General features: G+C 60.3%; 1 protein-coding gene across 3 annotated transcripts in view; it reads left to right on the top strand.

The window, feature by feature from the left end:
• Positions 1–16,656, top strand: part of DNAH17 (dynein axonemal heavy chain 17) — a 100,670-nt gene that overhangs the window by 36,139 nt on the left and 47,875 nt on the right. For 2 of the 3 annotated variants that reach the window (XM_053211719.1, XM_053211718.1), the window contains exons 23-37: positions 666–782; positions 863–949; positions 1,985–2,137; positions 3,991–4,239; positions 5,981–6,103; positions 7,370–7,717; positions 7,824–7,915; positions 8,256–8,382; positions 8,992–9,144; positions 10,399–10,524; positions 10,673–10,780; positions 12,057–12,188; positions 12,511–12,671; positions 13,304–13,460; positions 14,543–14,647. In XM_053211719.1, the coding sequence (XP_053067694.1) occupies positions 666–782; positions 863–949; positions 1,985–2,137; positions 3,991–4,239; positions 5,981–6,103; positions 7,370–7,717; positions 7,824–7,915; positions 8,256–8,382; positions 8,992–9,144; positions 10,399–10,524; positions 10,673–10,780; positions 12,057–12,188; positions 12,511–12,671; positions 13,304–13,460; positions 14,543–14,647 (2,238 nt within the window). Of the gene's footprint in view, positions 1–665; positions 783–862; positions 950–1,984; positions 2,138–3,990; positions 4,240–5,980; positions 6,104–7,369; positions 7,718–7,823; positions 7,916–8,255; positions 8,383–8,790; positions 8,872–8,991; positions 9,145–10,398; positions 10,525–10,672; positions 10,781–12,056; positions 12,189–12,510; positions 12,672–13,303; positions 13,461–14,542; positions 14,648–16,656 lie in introns of those variants that run through there. The other variant, XM_053211720.1, reaches the window with a different exon arrangement.

Below are 16,656 nucleotides of genomic sequence, written 5' to 3'. Positions count from 1 at the left end.
CAGGGCCGGCTCCCTCCTGGAGGGACACGGGGGCAGCTGCTCTGGGAACTGCCCAGCCCGGAAGGCCTCGGGTCAGCCCGGCTCTCCCCGTGGCAGGGCAGGGTGGAAGGGGGAGGGCCTCAGCATCCTACGATTAGAAGTCCGATAGTTGCTCAGGGGTGGAGAACTTTGAAAATACAAAAATCCATCTGATCGTTAAAGCCATGCTTAAACTAGCAAGATTCTAGAAATGGGGAGAAGGTTAGGACGGGCTGGGGGCAGATACAGAGACCACGTAAGACGAGTTCTTCCCGGCAAAGGACCGTTCCGTGTGTGTGCGCTGAGGATGTGGTCACAGGGACCTAGACGTGGGTTCAGATCGCTTAGGACGACACACGCTCACGCACAAATCGCGTGCACACTCGTGCGCCGGTGGAATCGGGTTAACGCAGGGTGAAAGCGGACGAGGTCTGCCACCCGGTTCCCGGAAACGCGCCGATGCTGGTTTCCTGGGGTGGGGGTCGCACCGCGGCCGTTTGAGATGCCAGCCCCGGGGGGGAGGCTGGGGGAGGCACACAGGACTCTCTACTACTTTGGCGATTCCCCGTGAGTCCGTCACACTTCGCGATAGGAAGTTTCTTGAAACAACGGAAAAAGGAACGGCCCCTGGGCTCGATCTGCCGCAGGAGCTGCCCGAGCAGTGGACAAACACCAAGAAGCTGGCCATCCAGGTGAAGCAGAACGTGGCGCCCCTCCAGGCCAACGAGGTCAACATCCTGAGACGGAAGTGCCAGCAGTTCGAGGTGGTGCCATCCCGGGGGGCCGGGCCCGCACCCTCCACGTGGCCGGGCTGGGGAGGGTGACGCGGCTGCTCCTCCCTTAGCTCAAGCAGCACGAGTTCAGGGAGAAGTTCCGGCAAGAAGCGCCGTTCACCTTCACGGACCCCGACCCCTACAAGTCCCTGAATAAGGTACGTCGGTCGAGGCCCCGGTGCCTCTCGGCCGTTCCTCAGGCTGTCACTCATGGGCGTCGAGGGACGCGGCCTCGAGGGGCCTGGCCTCGGGGCTGTGCGTGTGCGCAGGTGTCCCCACGGACCCCAAGTCCCGTGCCCGAGCCTCTCACCACGTCCCCCTCCGTCTCCGCTGTTTCATCCGTGGCCGGCGTCCAACGTGCAAATTCCACGGGGCTGGGCCTGACATCCCACTCGGGCTCGGGTCCCGCGGCCTCCCGCGGGGGAGCGTGTGGGGCACTCAGGACTAAGCGCAAGAGACCCCAAGTGCATGTGACCTTCAGGGTCACCCCTGCGTGCCCTCCCCCAGCCTCTGGTCTTCCCACGCAGCTTCGGGGCTGCCATTCCCCAAGATGGTCCCCAAGATGGTCCCCGTTTTGCAGGGTCACGTCCCCGAGCCCAGTGGGGAGGCGCTCAGCGTCTCCTGGAGCCTGAGGGGCCTGGGCTGATTCTGCAGGGGGATCCCACGTGAGCTTGTCTAGTAACCAGGTGTGTGCGTGCGAAAGGCCTCTTGGAGCCACCCGCCCGCATGCACGGGGAGCCCACCTTCACGCCCGCACAGACAACGCGCGTACTCGACACGGAAGCGCCCACTCTCGCTCTCCTGGTTTGGGGTGACTCTTGCCTTCCTCCTCTTGCCTAGGCTTCCGTCATATTTAAAGCCATCAGGCATTACCTACGTAATGCTTAATAAGGTAAAAAAAAAATAAAATAGAGCGTGAAAATTAGGAAAGCCTGGAAGTCTCAGGAAGTTCGCATAGAGTCCGTCCCCTCCTTGAGCCTAAACCGCCTTCCCGCACGATCAGAAGCAGCGGGCGTCTGAAGGCAGGAGGGGAGGGTAGCGACCGTTGCCCCATGGTCGGCGCGTGGGGCTGGGACACAGCAGGGTGCTGGCGGCGACCCCGAGAAGGTGCCCCGGGACGTGGCGGAGGGCGAGAGGGAGGCCGGCCTGAGTGCCAACGGTGCTGTTGACCCCCCCCTCACCGTCCCCCCCAGCAACAAAAGAGTATCGCGTCCATGGAGAGCATCATGGACTCCCTGTGCAAGTCCGGGAGCCTGTTCGAAGTCACGGTCCCAGACCATAAGCAGCTCAAAGCTTGTCACAAGGAGGTCCGCCTGCTGAAGGAGCTCTGGGACATGGTCGTCATGGTGAGGCGGATGGCAGGCACCAGGTGTGGACGGGGCAGGCCAGCGCCACGGGGACCCGAGGACGGGGCGGCGGGGGTCGGGTGGCTCTGCACCGGCCGCAGCCCAGCACCCGGATGTCGGGGGGAGGGGGCTCTGCACCCCCACTGCACCCCAGCGCCCAGACGAGGTGCTCCCGCTATCCTCCTGCTGCTCGGATGCGACGGCGTGGCCGACGCAGGCACCCCCTCTCGAAGGGTAGCGCACGAGCGCCTGGGGGCTCCTGCTGCCTCTCCTCCCAGCTCCCCCATTTGCAGAGACGCGTGAGCCTTCTCTCTCATTCTCGGGATCGAACTTGAGGATCTTTGTCAAATCCTCCTCCCCTGCGAGAGGGAAAACCAGCACGCCTTTATACGGAGCCGAATCTTCTCCGCGAGCTAATCTGAGAACTGCCCTCCCGGCGTGACACAGGGCCCCCGTACGGAAGCACCCCCTGTCTCCTCGTTTAGTTCCTCTGTCAGGATGGCAGAGGTCAATGTTGAAGATGACCGCACTGAGCCCACGCAGTGCTTACACAGGGGGAGGCGTCTCTGGAGTCACAGGCTCTCTTACGACCGCTCCTAACAAGAGCGGACACATACTTACTTTCCACACTTAGCTGAACTCGAGTCTCTTGCGTCGGAAGGCCATCCCAGCAGGCAGCGGTAAAGCCAGAGAGGACGGGTGGCTGCACTTCCCCTTGACAAACACCACTCAGCACAGACTAGAGCCTACGTTGCCCGGGAGGGAACAGTAAGCGTTTACAGCCAGAGTATTTCAGGGACAGCTCTCCAGACCGAGCTGGCCAGGACGCTCCTAGGAAAACAGGATAGAGAATAAGCTTAAACCTTCCAGAAAGAGCCACTGATGTGATTGAGGTTTGCCTCTGAGCATAGCTTCCAGGCAGGTTTCTTGTAAACACCCCCACCTCTCTCTCGTTCGGTAACAAGTACTCTCGTCCCTCCCGGGCCTCCAATAATCTCGTCCCTTCGATCCCAGCTACGCATCCATTTTCAGCCCATCCCAGACCCAGAAGATCTGTGGTCTTCTGTCGTCACTGTTGGTAGGGTTTTTCCCAGGGGAACATTCTGTGTCTTCCGGTTTCTTCTAACACGTTGTCACCAGTCAGTATAAGCCAGGTTACTCTGCACTAACAAACAGCCCTGAAAGACAGCTCTGTGTTGTTAACAACAAAAGCGTATTTCTCTTCCGTGCCGAATCCACGCGCTGGTTCTAAGCACCCTGGGGCGGCTCAGAGATCCGGGCTAGGTAGCCACACGTGTGTCCGTGATTGCCAAGGTGACAGAACTCGGAGTTGAGCCCTGGCAGTGAAGTGCCTCTGCCCCCAAGTGCCAGGCATCACTCACGTTTTCCTGGTCGAAGCACGTCAGGTGGTCCTGTTAAGTAGAGGGGCCTTTGGGTTAAGAGTCCAACTTCGGCTCAGGTCTTGATCTCAAGGTCCGTGTGTTCGAGCCCCGCGTCGGGCTCTGTACTGACGGCTCGGAGCCTGGAGCCTGCTTCGGATTCTGTGTCTCCCTCTCTCTCTCTCCCTTTCCCCCGCTTGCCCTCTGTCTCTTGTTCTCTCAAAAATAAACAAACATTAAAAAAAAAAAAACAGCTATAAAAAAAATAGAGCAATAACGCCCACCATAGGACACTGCGCAAATCTATCTTAACTGCCGACTTCTAAGTTGTATCCGTACAACTCGTCTCCCCGCCCCAGCCCCCGCCACCCTTGTATCTGTCCACCTGACCACCCTCGCTGTTCCCCGGGGGGCCACGGCTGGAAGGTAACCCGGCCGTCTTCCCGAACCTTCAGTGAGCTGTCCCCACCTCAGGTGAACACCAGCATCGACAACTGGAAGACCACCAAGTGGAAAAATATTAACGTCGAACAGATGGACACAGACTGTAAGAAGTTTGCCAAGGATGTGAGGTCCCTGGACAAGGAGATAAAAGCTTGGGATGCCTTCGTGGGGCTGGACAACATGGTGAAGAACACCATCACGTCCCTGCGTGCCGTCAGTGAGCTGCAGAACCCCGCCATCCGGGACCGCCACTGGCACCAGCTCATGCAGGCCACCCAGGTAGTGCGCTCGGCGGCCGGCCGGCCTCGCCGCGGGCCGGGCCGGCCCGACGCGGGCGAAGCCGGGTGTGGGCAAGGCCAGCTTCGGGCACTTGTGACCTGGACCGGTCACGCGGGGGCGGGGGGGGGGGGGGGGGCTCTGCGCGCAGAGGGCCCCCGTGCTGCGTGTGGCTCTCTGCTGTGGCCGTCTGGGAATTCCTAATAATTTTTTAACAAAGGGCCCCATCGTTTTCATTTTGCACCGGGCCCCGCGAATCCGGCAGTCGGTTTCGGTTGTAAGTTGACTGTCCACAGGGTTCCGGAAGTTCGGCTCGGATGAACAGCTCTCCTGGCTTCCCCGTGCACCCCGGGACCACAGAGCCCTAGCGTCCTAATTTTCCCAGGGGTGTCCCCTAGTCGGGGGGCTGTTATTGGCATCGACATCCGCAGGAGGCAGATAGGAACAGTTCCCACCGTCTGCAAGCATTGAACAAAACTATATTGGACAGCTACTCTGCAGAGGCCCCACAGCGGTGCCCAGGAGAGAGAGAGAGAGAGAGAGAGAGAGAGGGAATACACAGCCTCTGTTCTCAGGGAAGCAAGAGGAGGATAGCATGAGCCATCATATTCGGGATCCCCGAGTGGGATTTTCAGCAGCGATTCTGAGTTTAGAGGAGGCATCCTCTCCGAGGGCAGGGAAGGACAGAAAAGGCTTCGGGAGCAGGTGGGGTGTGGCTTGAGCCTTGGGAGAAAGACACACAAGACAACCAGAAAGGCTGTCCGGAGTCCTTGGGTGCTGAGACCACAGCTTTTCCAGGCCACTGGCCAGCAGCTTCATACGCCCACCCAGGCGCCCCGGGAGAGATCCCTGGCCGGCGATCAACAGGCACCTAAGACGCCCCAGCCGGGGACTTAGTGAAACCCCAGCAGCTATTTCCCCAAATGTGATTGGGAGACGCTCCGTTCTATCGGTTGGTTAAGCCAGTTTCCAGAGGGGGCTCAGAAGCGGTGTCGGGAAATGTCCGTGTGACGGCGAGAACGAAGGGGAGGGCGTGTGGAAGGGGTTTGAGGACTGGGTGGCACAAGGCCAGCACCTGATTCTGTCACTAGAGCGACAGTGCCCGAGACTCAGCTCTGCCTGCTACGAAAACAATGGCGAGTAACGTCAATAGCATTGATCCCTGAGCAGGTGCGTTAGCGTCCTGGGGCTCCTACAGCAAAGAACCACACACCGGGGGCTTCCAACCACAGAAACGGGTTCTTTCGTGGCTCTGTGGCCGGAAGTCTGAAATCAGGGTGTGGGCAGGGGTCCCTCCCTCTGAAGGCTCCTGGGGACAGTCCTTCGCTGCCTCTTCCAGCTTGTGGTGGCCCCAGGCGTTCCTTGGCTTGTGGCTGCCTCCCGCGTCCCACCAATCTCCGCGTCTGTGACCACATGGCTTTCTTCTGCATTTCAAAGCCCTCTCCTCTCCTCTCCTCTCCTCTCCTCTCCTCTCCTCTCCTCTCCTCTCCTCTCCTCTCCTCTCCTCTCTCTTATAAGGACGCCTGGGTTTAGGTGCCACACAGATAATCCAGGATGATCTCATCTCAAGACCCACTCACCCAAGTCATGGAGCCCGTCAACGGTGGCACAGAGCTCCCGCTCGCTCTGCCCCTGCAGCCCGGATTACTTGCTCACCTGCCTCTCTCCACAAGGCACAGAGATGTCTGTCCCGTGCTAAAGGGCCTGATGCGGAACGTGCCTCTCCCCCCACCCCACCCCCCAGGTGAAATTCGAAATGTCAGATGAGACCACCCTGGCAGATTTACTACAGTTAAACCTCCACAAATACGAGGACGAGGTCCGGAACATCGTTGACAAGGCTGTGAAAGAGTCGGGGATGGAAAAGGTATTTTTTTTTTTTTTCTGTCAAAAGCAATGTTGTTCGTATGGGATGATGCTCAACCTGACCCACCAGCCCACCGCCTACAAGCATGGGGTCCAGCGGCCACTTAACACAAAAACAAAAGCTTGGTGGGCTTTCTCTTAACCAACACCCCTCAGATACTTCCAGAATTTATTACTGAGGAAAGGATCCCACCCCTCCACCCCACTCCTCCACCCCGGCTATACTTCTGTCTCCTGTGCGCAATGGTGACGCTTCTTTTTTTAATGTTTTATTGATTCTTGAGAGAGACAGAGACAGAGTGCGAGTGGGGGAGGGGCAGAGAGCGAGGGAGACACAGAATCGGAAGCAGGCTCCAGGCTCTGAGCCATCAGCACAGAGCCCGATGCGGGGCTCGAACCCACGAACCGTGAGATGGTGACCTGAGCCGAAGTCGGACGCTTCACCGACTCAGCCACCCAGGCGCCCCAACAATGGTAGCACATTTAAAACTGCCCCAAGCTCTCTCCTCTCATGGAGCACCCTTGTTTGTGGCTTTGGAGGAGAGGTGGAAGGAGGGAAGGCAGGAGGGCTGGCCACTGGCTGGCTGGGGCGGTCCCGGGACACAGGGACACTGGGGAGGATTCCCTCTGCAGTTCAAACCTGTCTCCTCACCTGCTTGGCAAGCATGAGTTGTCGCATTTTGGCTTTCTTTGAGCCATAATTCACATGCCGTCGCACTCACCCATGTAACGCGTACAACTCAGTGGCTTTTGTCTCTCCATAGATGTGGGCAAGCATCACGTGGTAGAATTATTCCACGTTGGGACATTTCCGTCAACTCAAAAAGAAAGCCACGCCCTCTAGAAATCCCCCCACCTTCCCGTACATCCCTGTCCCTCGTCTAAGCCACCACGAACCCACCGTCCCCATGGATTCGCCCATCCCGCCGTCTTGTATGAACGGGGTCACGCAACGTATGGCCTTTTCCGTCTGGCTGCTTTCACATGGCGTGATGTCTTCAAGGTCCATCCGTGTGGGAGCGTATGTCCGAACTTCATTCCTTTTTATGGCCCAACGGCCTGCCGATGACCTGTTCGTTTTGCCTGTCTGTTCGTCTGTTGACGGACAGTTGGGTTGTTTCCCCCTCTTGGCGGCTGTCAGTGTTGCTGGCGTGAATGTGTCAGTCTTCTCAAAGCAGGGCTTCGTCCCGTGTTCCAGAGAACTCCAGGTCCTTCTTGGCCCCTCCTGCCAGCCGCTGAGGGAGCCCGTTTCTGTGTCCCCTGGAAGGTTCTGAAAGCCCTGGACAGCACCTGGTCCACCATGGAGTTTGAGCACGAGCCACACCCGCGCACGGGCACCATGATGCTGAAGTCGGACGAGGTGCTGGTGGAGACACTGGAGGACAACCAGGTCCAACTGCAGAACCTGATGATGTCCAAGTACCTGTCCCACTTCCTGAAGGAGGTGACGAGCTGGCAGCAGAAGCTGTCCACGGTGGACTCCGTCATCTCCATCTGGTTTGAGGTCCAGAGAACCTGGAGCCACCTGGAGAGCATCTTCATCGGCTCAGAAGACATCCGCACCCAGCTGCCGGAGGACTCCAGGCGCTTCGACGGCATTGACCTGCAGTTCAAGGCGAGCACAGCCTTCTCCCTCCTCCCGGGCTTTTGCGGGAAGGGCTCTGCGGAGAAAATGCGGCTACTGACGCCCTGCGGGGCGGGGGGGTCCCGTCTCTTTCCAGGCCCTGATGGAGGAGGCGGTGAAAACTCCCAACGTGGTGGAGGCCACCAACAAACCTGGCCTCTACGACAAACTCGAGAATCTGAAGAAGAGGTGGGTCCCCACGCCTGTCCGGGTGAGAGGCGTCCTGGCTGCAGGGACCTGAGCCATCAGCCCACGCCCCGCCCCTCCCCGGGCCAGGACAGAGCAAACCCCCCTTCCTGGGGGCTCGTGCTCCCGGCCACAGGGCGCCACGCCGGCCACGCAGCGTGTGTCCGGCCTCAGAGGAACGCCCGCGGCGTGTCAGGTCGGAAGGTCTGAACGAAACGGGCTACGAGCCGGGCGTCTCCGGGGCTGTCAGCCCAGTGCGGACGGGCTGGGCTGGGCTGGGCTGGGCTGGAGGAGGCCTTCCCAGGACTGGGCCTCAACAGCCCCCTTTCCTGCCCCCTCCTAGCCTGGCCGTGTGCGAAAAGGCCTTGGCGGAATATTTAGAGACCAAAAGACTGGCTTTCCCGAGGTTCTACTTTGTCTCCTCGGCTGACCTCCTGGACATTCTCTCCAACGGAAACAACCCCGTGGAGGTAGGTGGGCCCCGGGTGGCCCCATGCTCGTCCCCTCGGCAGCCCTGGCTGGGGTGGAGGCGTGTGGGTGCACGTCACCTCCACAAGGCCGTCCGTGCCAGAAACTGCCGGGGGCCCGGCCATGACCGCTCACTGGACGCGTCTCAGATCCTGTCCCATACCTCCCGTGCCTCGCTTTCCTCATCTGGAAGATGGGTTGGAGGCCCGGGGCTTGGTGAGCCACTGCTTCTCAGAGACCTGCCCGCTGGCTGGTCCTAACAGACCCCAGGCCCCGAGAGCCAGGAGGAGAGGTCTCCTTGAGGCTCTGCTGAAAGAGAAAAGGGGTAACTAACTAAGCAGGTGGGGGAAACGACTATATTTCACTATACTTTCCTTGAATCGTAAAGTCACGGGACGGCGTGGGGCCTTGTCGAGGAAATGGAATCTTCCAGAACAGACCTTTGTCTCTCAGTGCAGGCTCCCGCCTCAGAGCCCTCCGCTGTGCCCTTGGTTGGTCACGCGTGTTTGGTCATCACCGATCAGAGGAGGGGGAGAGAAGCAGGCCGCGTGCCCCCCCCCCCCGCCAGTCCCTGGTTCACCTGACCCAGTGTCTGCCCTGTCCCACCCCAGGTGGGCCGTCACCTGGCCAAGCTCTTCGACAGCCTGTGCAAGCTGGAGTTCCGCCTCGATGACGACAGGAAGCCTCTCAAAGTTGGCCTGGGCATGCACAGCAAGGAAGACGAGTACGTTCACTTTGACCAAGAGTGTGACCTCTCGGGGCAGGTGAGCGCCACGGGCACATCCACGCTGGAGGGACAGCAGGGACCTCTGGCGGGGGGTGTCGGCACGGCCGCCGGCCCGTGACGGTCCTTCTCTCGAATAAAAGCTTCACCAGCTTCCTTACAGCATTTCCAGAAACGCCTGCCTGAAGTGTATCTTGCGAGCCAACAGCCAGAAGAGGAGGGGTGGGGAGGGGAGGTTTCTGACACAGTCCAGCTGTTCGAGGGCTTGTGGGGGGACCGCCTGGAGGGGCCCCGAACAGTCAGATCTAGGGCTTTGACCAGAGAGCTCTCCTTACCTCGGACGGCCCGTTCCCTTCTCTAGCCTCCCTGAGAGGCCACCTCCTGCCGACAGAAACTTCCAGCAGCCCCTTGTCCACCACCCCCCACCCCCGTCTCATTGCCCAACTCAGCAACCAAATGGGATTTCGACATCATCCTAAACGAAATGTAGCTCAGAGAAATTCGCTGGGGGAGGAAAGAGGAAGATCTCAGGGGCGCCTGGGGGGCTCAGTCGGTTAAGCATCCGACTTTGGCTCAAGGAAAATCAGGACAAGGTTGGCAGGGCTGGGGCAAGAGCCAGTCACGGAGGCATGTTCAGACCCGCTTCCCCCGGTTAGCTCCTTACAGACACAGTTGGCCTGCACCATCTTTAGTCTAAAAGAAAAACCAACCTGATTGTCCTGTTTCCACCCCGCCCACCCCCCCCCCCCCCCCCCCGCCACCACCCACCTACCCCACCCCCGCCAGCAATGGCTACTTGAGGGCTTGTATTTCCAAATACAAAGAAGGCCCGTCTGCAAGTTTGTCCCACGGGACCACCTTGAGTCCTGACACGAGGCACCTGAGGAGCAGCCAGAACATGCCGGGGACCCGAGAGGACAGACGCCATGTCTCCCAACATCAGTAGCACCCCAGGGGCCCAGACATAGCCAGTCTTCTAGAATTTTCTCTGAATCCCCTCCCCTGTCTGCCTGGAGATCACATGCACGCTTGAACACCCAGCCCAGTGTGACAAGTCTCCGGGAGGCGGGGGGGGGGGGGGGGGGGGGTTGCGGGGAGCACCACTGGGCTTCCCAAGTGTATTTTGTTAAGCGGGTCATTCTTCCTGCTCTGTAAAAACCTTGACTTTCCTACCCCTGGGGTGACGACCACTGGTACTTTTTTTTTTTTTTTTTTTTTTTTTTTAATGACAAAGCGAGTCTTTGGAGCTAGCTGAGCTCAGGGCCCGTCAGGTTAGTGTGGCTCCCGTCCCCAGGTGGAAGTCTGGCTGAACCGAGTGCTTGACCGAATGCGCGCCACGCTCCGACACGAAATTCCAGAAGCCGTGGTGACGTACGAGGAAAAGCCGAGGGAGCAGTGGATCTTTGATTACCCAGCCCAGGTCTGAGGCTCGGGTGGCGTGGGGGTGGCTGTGTTCACCTGCCCCTCGGTCAGTCCAACCGGTAACGGCCTATCTGGCCGGCAGGGACTGTTTTATCAGAAGTGACGCTCACAGCGCGGGCGACGGGGGGGCCCCCGTCTGTTTTCAGATTGCGCTCACGTGCACGCAGATCTGGTGGGCCACCGAGGTGGGCCTGGCGTTCGCGAGGCTGGAGGAAGGCTATGAAAACGCCATCAAAGATTACAACAAAAAGCAGGTGCGTGGTCCCGCGGGTCCATCCGAAACACTGCCAAGAGATTTCCAGAGGCATCCGCTCTGCGGCTGTGCCCTTGCGGGATTGCCCTACCCGTCGGTCGGCCAAAAGTGCTCCAGTCTTGGCAACCCCCAGTGGTTCTGCCCAAAGGAAACCAACCGTTTTAGAAATACGTAACTTTAGGGGCGCCTGGGTGGCTCAGGGGGTTAAGCATCTGACTTCGGCTCAGGTCATGATCTCACAGTTCGTGGGTCCGAGCCCCGCGTCAGGCTCTGTGCTGACAGCTCGGAGCCTGGAGCCTGCTTCCGATTCTGTGTCTCCCTCTGACCGCCCCTGGGCTCACTCCCTCACTTGCTATCAAGAATAAATATACATTAAAAGAAACTTATTAGAAACGGATAACTTTAATTTTTTGGTCTGCAAATCATCAAAGGCTACCGTGAGCCTTTTTTGAAAGATTCTTGGATCTTCTAGTAAAGCTTGATGTTGGAAATATCAAAAAAAAAAAAAAAAAAAATTAATTGATTTAAAATCATTTAAAAAAATAAGCAAATAGAAAGATTCTTGGCTAGGGGTGCCCGGGTGGCCTCTTCGGTTAACCGTCTGACTCTTGCTTTCGACTCAGGTCGTGATCTCACGGTTCGTGGGATCAAGCCACACATGGGGATCTGTGCTGACAGCACAGAGCCTGCTTGGGATTCATTCATTCGTTCATTCATTCCTTCTCTCTCTCTCTCTCCCTCCCCCACCCCCGTCCACAATAAATAAATAAATAAATAAATAAATAAGCATTTTCTTAAAGAAATTTCGAAACTAAAGATAACTTTTTTACGTGAGGAAAGCTACCCATAACCCCCCCCACCTGTTGTGCCAACCGTCAACGACTCGTATGTACACTTCTGATCTTTTCACGTGTGTGTGATTGACTTGCACGTAAATAACACACACACACTATCTGCAGGGCTTCAAAACCCCCCGTTTTTACTGAATACCCACCATCTCCCCGTGGCACTAGATTTTTCTCGGGCTACATCATTTTTAGAGCCTCCGCGGAATTCCATCAGGGGCTGCTCTGCTTACCCCGGCCCCCCCCCCCCACTTGGGGGATATGAAGAACTTTCTCTGCGCTCCCTGTTTGTAAGCAAAGGCGTGCCGGTCGTGCCTACCCTACCGTCCCCCCTGGCCGTGAGCTCCCAGGGGACCCACACAGCCAGGCAGGGTGGGGGGGTGGGCATGGGCAGCACGTGGGGTCCCAGCCGAGGTGCCTCTGCCCCTGCAGATCAGCCAGCTGAACGCACTCATCACCTTGCTCATTGGAACCCTCACTGCCGGCGACAGGATGAAAATCATGACCGTCTGTACCGTCGATGTGCACGCGCGGGACGTGGTCGCCAAGATGATCACGGCCAAGGCACGGGCGCTCGGGCAAGGGTCAGGTGTTCGGGGACCCCAGCCCCCCGTTTGTGCCTCTTCCTGGGGAGGCCGCTCTGTTCCTGGTGGCAGCCACCTCCCCCCACCCCGCACCACCCCTCCCAACCCCATCCCTCCCTGAGACTCACCCCTGGTGAGCAGTCAATCCGGGGGGAGGGGCTCGCTCGTCAGCAGGATTGGGCTGGGGGGGGGGGTGGAGGGGGTGGGGGGGGTGGGGGGGGTGGGACCCTGCAGGAGGGACAGGGGCCCTGCCCGGGTCAGCTGTGGCTCCCACACTCCCCCCTCCTGCCGCCTCCCTGCAGGTGGAGAGCTCCCAGGCCTTCACCTGGCAGTCACAGCTCCGGCATCGCTGGGACGAGGACAGGAGACACTGCTTTGCCAACATCTGCGACGCCCAAATCCAGTACTCGTACGAGTACCTGGGCAACACGCCGAGGCTGGTCATCACCCCGCTCACGGACAGGTGAGGGCACCGGCGCCAGTCGCTTCCCGAGCAACCGGGAAAGGAAACCGCCTGTTTTCTGCGGACCCTTCCCCGTGCTCCCTCGCGCTGTCAGACCCGAATGTCCCCGCCCCCGGCCCCCCGTGGCTGACGGAACCAGGCGCTTGGGTTGGGGAGGCCTGCGTTCGGACTCAGTCCTGCCGCCCGGTGGGGACACCCAGCCTCGGGCGCCGTGTTCTGGACCGATCACTTCACTAGCCATGCGGTCTTGGGGGGGTGGCTTATCCTCTCTGGGGGCCTGCGGCGGGGGGGGGGGGGGGGTGCCATCTTACGAATGAGCTTGTGGAAGAAGGAGCGATTTAATGAGACGAAGCACTCCGACCGGCCAGGAGGTGCTCAGAGCGAGCCCTCCAAGATGGTGAGGTGACGGTCACTGGTTTACTCCGCCCTGCGGTGGGCACAGCGTCTGTGCTGCGTCTGCCCCAGGACGGTGCTGGTTCCTGGGCCGCGTCTCGCGCGCTGGCCGGGCTGGTCCCTGTCCCTCCCTGGCGCCCAGCAGGTGCACCATGGGCACGACGAGGTGACCCTATGGTGAGAGGAGAGGGGGCAGCCGTGGGGTCGCCGCACTCGGGATGATCAGAGGTCCCTTACAGATGCTACATAACCTTGACCCAGTCCCTTCACCTGATCATGGGCGGAGCCCCTGCTGGCCCCGCCGGGACGGGAAAGACCGAGACCACCAAGGATCTGGGCAGGGCCCTGGGCACCATGGTGTATGTCTTCAACTGCTCTGAGCAAATGGATTATAAGGTGAGCTCCCAGGCCCAGAGGGGGCGGCCAGAGGCCCCCGTGGGGACCACGTACAGCACCCTCCACGCTCCAAGCGTGTTCTAGGGATCTGGACACTGCAGGCCGAACCAGGGGAGGAGAGGCCCCAGGTTCCCAGTCTGCAGAGTCTCTGTACCCAGCAGGCTCAGCAGCTGTGTCCCTGCTGGCCGTCTTGGCCCTCCCGGGAAGCTGGGGCCTCGTGGATGTGACTAACACGTCTGGAAGAGGCTCCTAGGGTCAGCACGCCCAGCCCCGAATGTCCTGACCTGCCCTAGGAGGGGACCTCCTCCCAGCCTCGGCTCTGAGCTTTCCCCCTGGTGGCTGGGGGCACCTGTGTCGTGGTTCATCCAACCTGGGGCTTCCGGGTAAAAGCAAGTCCAGGCAGGCTTAGGAGGGGAGCCAGAGGCCAGGCCGGGGCCCTGCCAGGCCCTGGAGACTGTGCAGAATGGTGTCAGTTTTCTGAGGGCCCCGGGAGAGTGCATACCCTCTTGGAGGCCCCGTAGAGCAGCTTCCGACAGGAGGGCTGGGGGTGGGCCTGAGGCCGGGAGCCTGGGCCTGCGGGGGCCTCCAGTCCCTTCCCCACCCGCATGTGAGCCCCAGGGCCCAACCCTCCTGAGGTGGCACCAGCAACCTCACCAGCAAGGCCACGGTCCACGCCAGCCTCTGTAGTCTGGAGAAGTCAAATCTGAACCCGGACGCCCCAGAAGGAGCGTAACACTCCCTGGAGCCCTCGCAGAATCCCTGAAGACTGCCGATCACCCAGCTGAGGACTGGGGTGCCAGAAGCATCTAGAAGAAACTGACACTCACGTCCCACCAGCCCCTCAGAGAGAAGCCCCCTCCCTTGTGTGCAAGAAGAACATTGCACGAATGCGCTTGCCTGAACTGTCCAGCTGGGGCAGGGGGTGGCAGGGCAGCCCCCACCCCAGGGAGATCACCGGGGCAGGATGGGCTCTCCCCGGCGGCCAGCTCCATGCGGTATTAGCCCCGCCTGAGGCGGGGGCGCCGGCCCTCCGCCTGCCTTCCTCTCCCCAGGGCTCCCTTCTCCCCTCTCACCCTCTCTAGTCCTGCGGCAACATCTACAAGGGCCTGGCCCAGACGGGAGCCTGGGGCTGTTTCGACGAGTTCAACCGAATCTCGGTGGAAGTCTTGTCGGTGATCGCCGTACAGGTAGGGCCCCGCGGGGCTTAGTGCGCCGCGCAGAGAGGGGTGCTGTGGCACAGAGACGGGTGGTCTCCCCCGGGGCTGTCCCTCGGGGGCCCGGGGTCCGGGCAGGCACGCGGAAGCGAAACCAGTGAGCATCGGAGAGAGCGGCGTGTACGTAACCGACTGCAGGTGAGGGGCTGCCGTAGTTTGCTTGGAGGCCGGGGACAGAGTTCTTTGTCCCAGGTGTCAATGCAGGATGCGTTAGAGAGCGGTGCTTGGAGGGGAGGGGGGAATCTGCCCGTGAACTTCGGGAATGCACCACGGGGGGGGGGGGGGGGCGCTGGGGACCAGGTGGGGACAGGATGCTCAGGTGGCGACAGCCCTGTGCCCACCCCACATTCCTCCCGTGATCCCACACATGCAGGAGGTGAGAACCATAGGGCTCTCTCCGGGGAACTGAGGCCAAGCTGGGGGTCCAGAAGCAACTTTGCATATTCCAAAAGGCCCTGGAGGTCAGGCTGTTGCTGGTGCACAGGACCCCCACCCCCACCCCCACCCCCACCCCCACACAACAGACAGAGAAGCAGACACAGGTCCCCGGAGCCAGGCCTTCCGGCCAGCACACGAGGCGGCGAGGCAGAGCGGGGGGCGCAGAGGGGACCCCGCCCCCCCTCCGCTCGAGACTCACAACCTGGGCGTGGGGCCCGGTTGAAACTCACTGATTGGACTCCCCAGCTCTGCGCTTGGCAGGGATCGGAACCCTCTGTGTTCAGTGATCAGAACCACCTCCTAACCCACAAGATGGTTTTGAGGGCACAGGCTGGCCCGCAGGATGGGAGGTGAACGTGGGTAGCTGACATCCTCCACTGTTACCCTCCTGACACAGAGCTGTCCCCGAGCCCTGAGCCAGGGGCCGGGAAGGCAAAGAGGGGACGAAGGGCGATGCCTTGGGGTGCCCCCGGCCCCAGTCCACCAGTGCAGCAGCAGTTACTGCCCTACCCCCTAAGTCGGTCACTGCACCCCAGAATGTTTTCTGACTCGAATGGACCAGCAGGGACCGGCCCGGGGTGGTAGCTAGAGGCTTCGCATGGGGTGGGGGGGAGCCCTTCTGGAAGGGAGCCCTGCGCTGCGGGCCAGCCAGGGAGGAAAGGCCAGGACCGAGGGCGGGAACTTTGCTGGGAAGGCGGAGACTCTGAATTCAAGTCCAGGTGGTTGGAAGGTTTTAACCGCGATCGTGGGGCGCCCTCCAGTGGTGGCGCGCGGCCTCGCAGCTGCTCTGCCGGGGCGGAACGTCAAACCCGCTCAAGGACCCCTGAAGTTTAGAGTTCCCCCAGGGCCGGCTTTCTTAAAGACTGTCTGACACAGAGGTGGCTCTGATCAGTGCTCCCACGCGGCACTTCCAGGGCAGGAACGGGACACACGGAGCCGCTAGGAGGTGAACACCACTCAGCGATAGTGCGGAACAAACTCTGAGGCAGCTTCGCCCTTGGGGGACGGGGCGGGGGGGGGCGTCCCCGGCGTTCTGCTGGGTGACATCACGTTACACGCCGCACGACACCCTGGCGTTCTGCTGGGCGACGTCATATTACAAGCTGCACGATCCCACACAGCATTCGTGAAATGGCAGGGTTACAGCAGTGGGAAGCCAGGGGCCAAGGAGAAGGTGGGGGCCGGGGGAAGTGGGGCTATGGCTATAGAAGGGCACGTGAGGGGTCCTCGTGGTGACGGCAATGTCCCTTGTCTCGACTGTCTGTCGGTGTTGGGGTCCTGCTTGTGATGCTGCACTGCTGCTGTGCCAGATGTTACCACTAGGGGGCGCCGGGTAGGACACGCGGGGGCACCTGGGCATGTGCTCCGCATTGTTTCTGAAAACTGCACGTGAGTCTAGTGTCTCAAAATGAAGTTTCATTACAAGGAGAGGAAACAGGGCCTGGGTGGCTCAGTCGGTTAGGCATCTGACTCTTGATTTCAGCTCAGGTCGTGATCTCAGGGTCACGAGATTGAGGTCTGAGCTGGGCTCTGCTCTGGGCATG

The sequence above is a fragment of the Acinonyx jubatus genome, chromosome E1, assembly GCF_027475565.1.
Source record: "Acinonyx jubatus isolate Ajub_Pintada_27869175 chromosome E1, VMU_Ajub_asm_v1.0, whole genome shotgun sequence".
NCBI classification, from domain to species: Eukaryota; Metazoa; Chordata; class Mammalia; order Carnivora; family Felidae; genus Acinonyx; species Acinonyx jubatus.
Note: the sequence above shows the minus strand (reverse complement) of the source record. Positions and strands in the feature narration are given on the sequence as shown.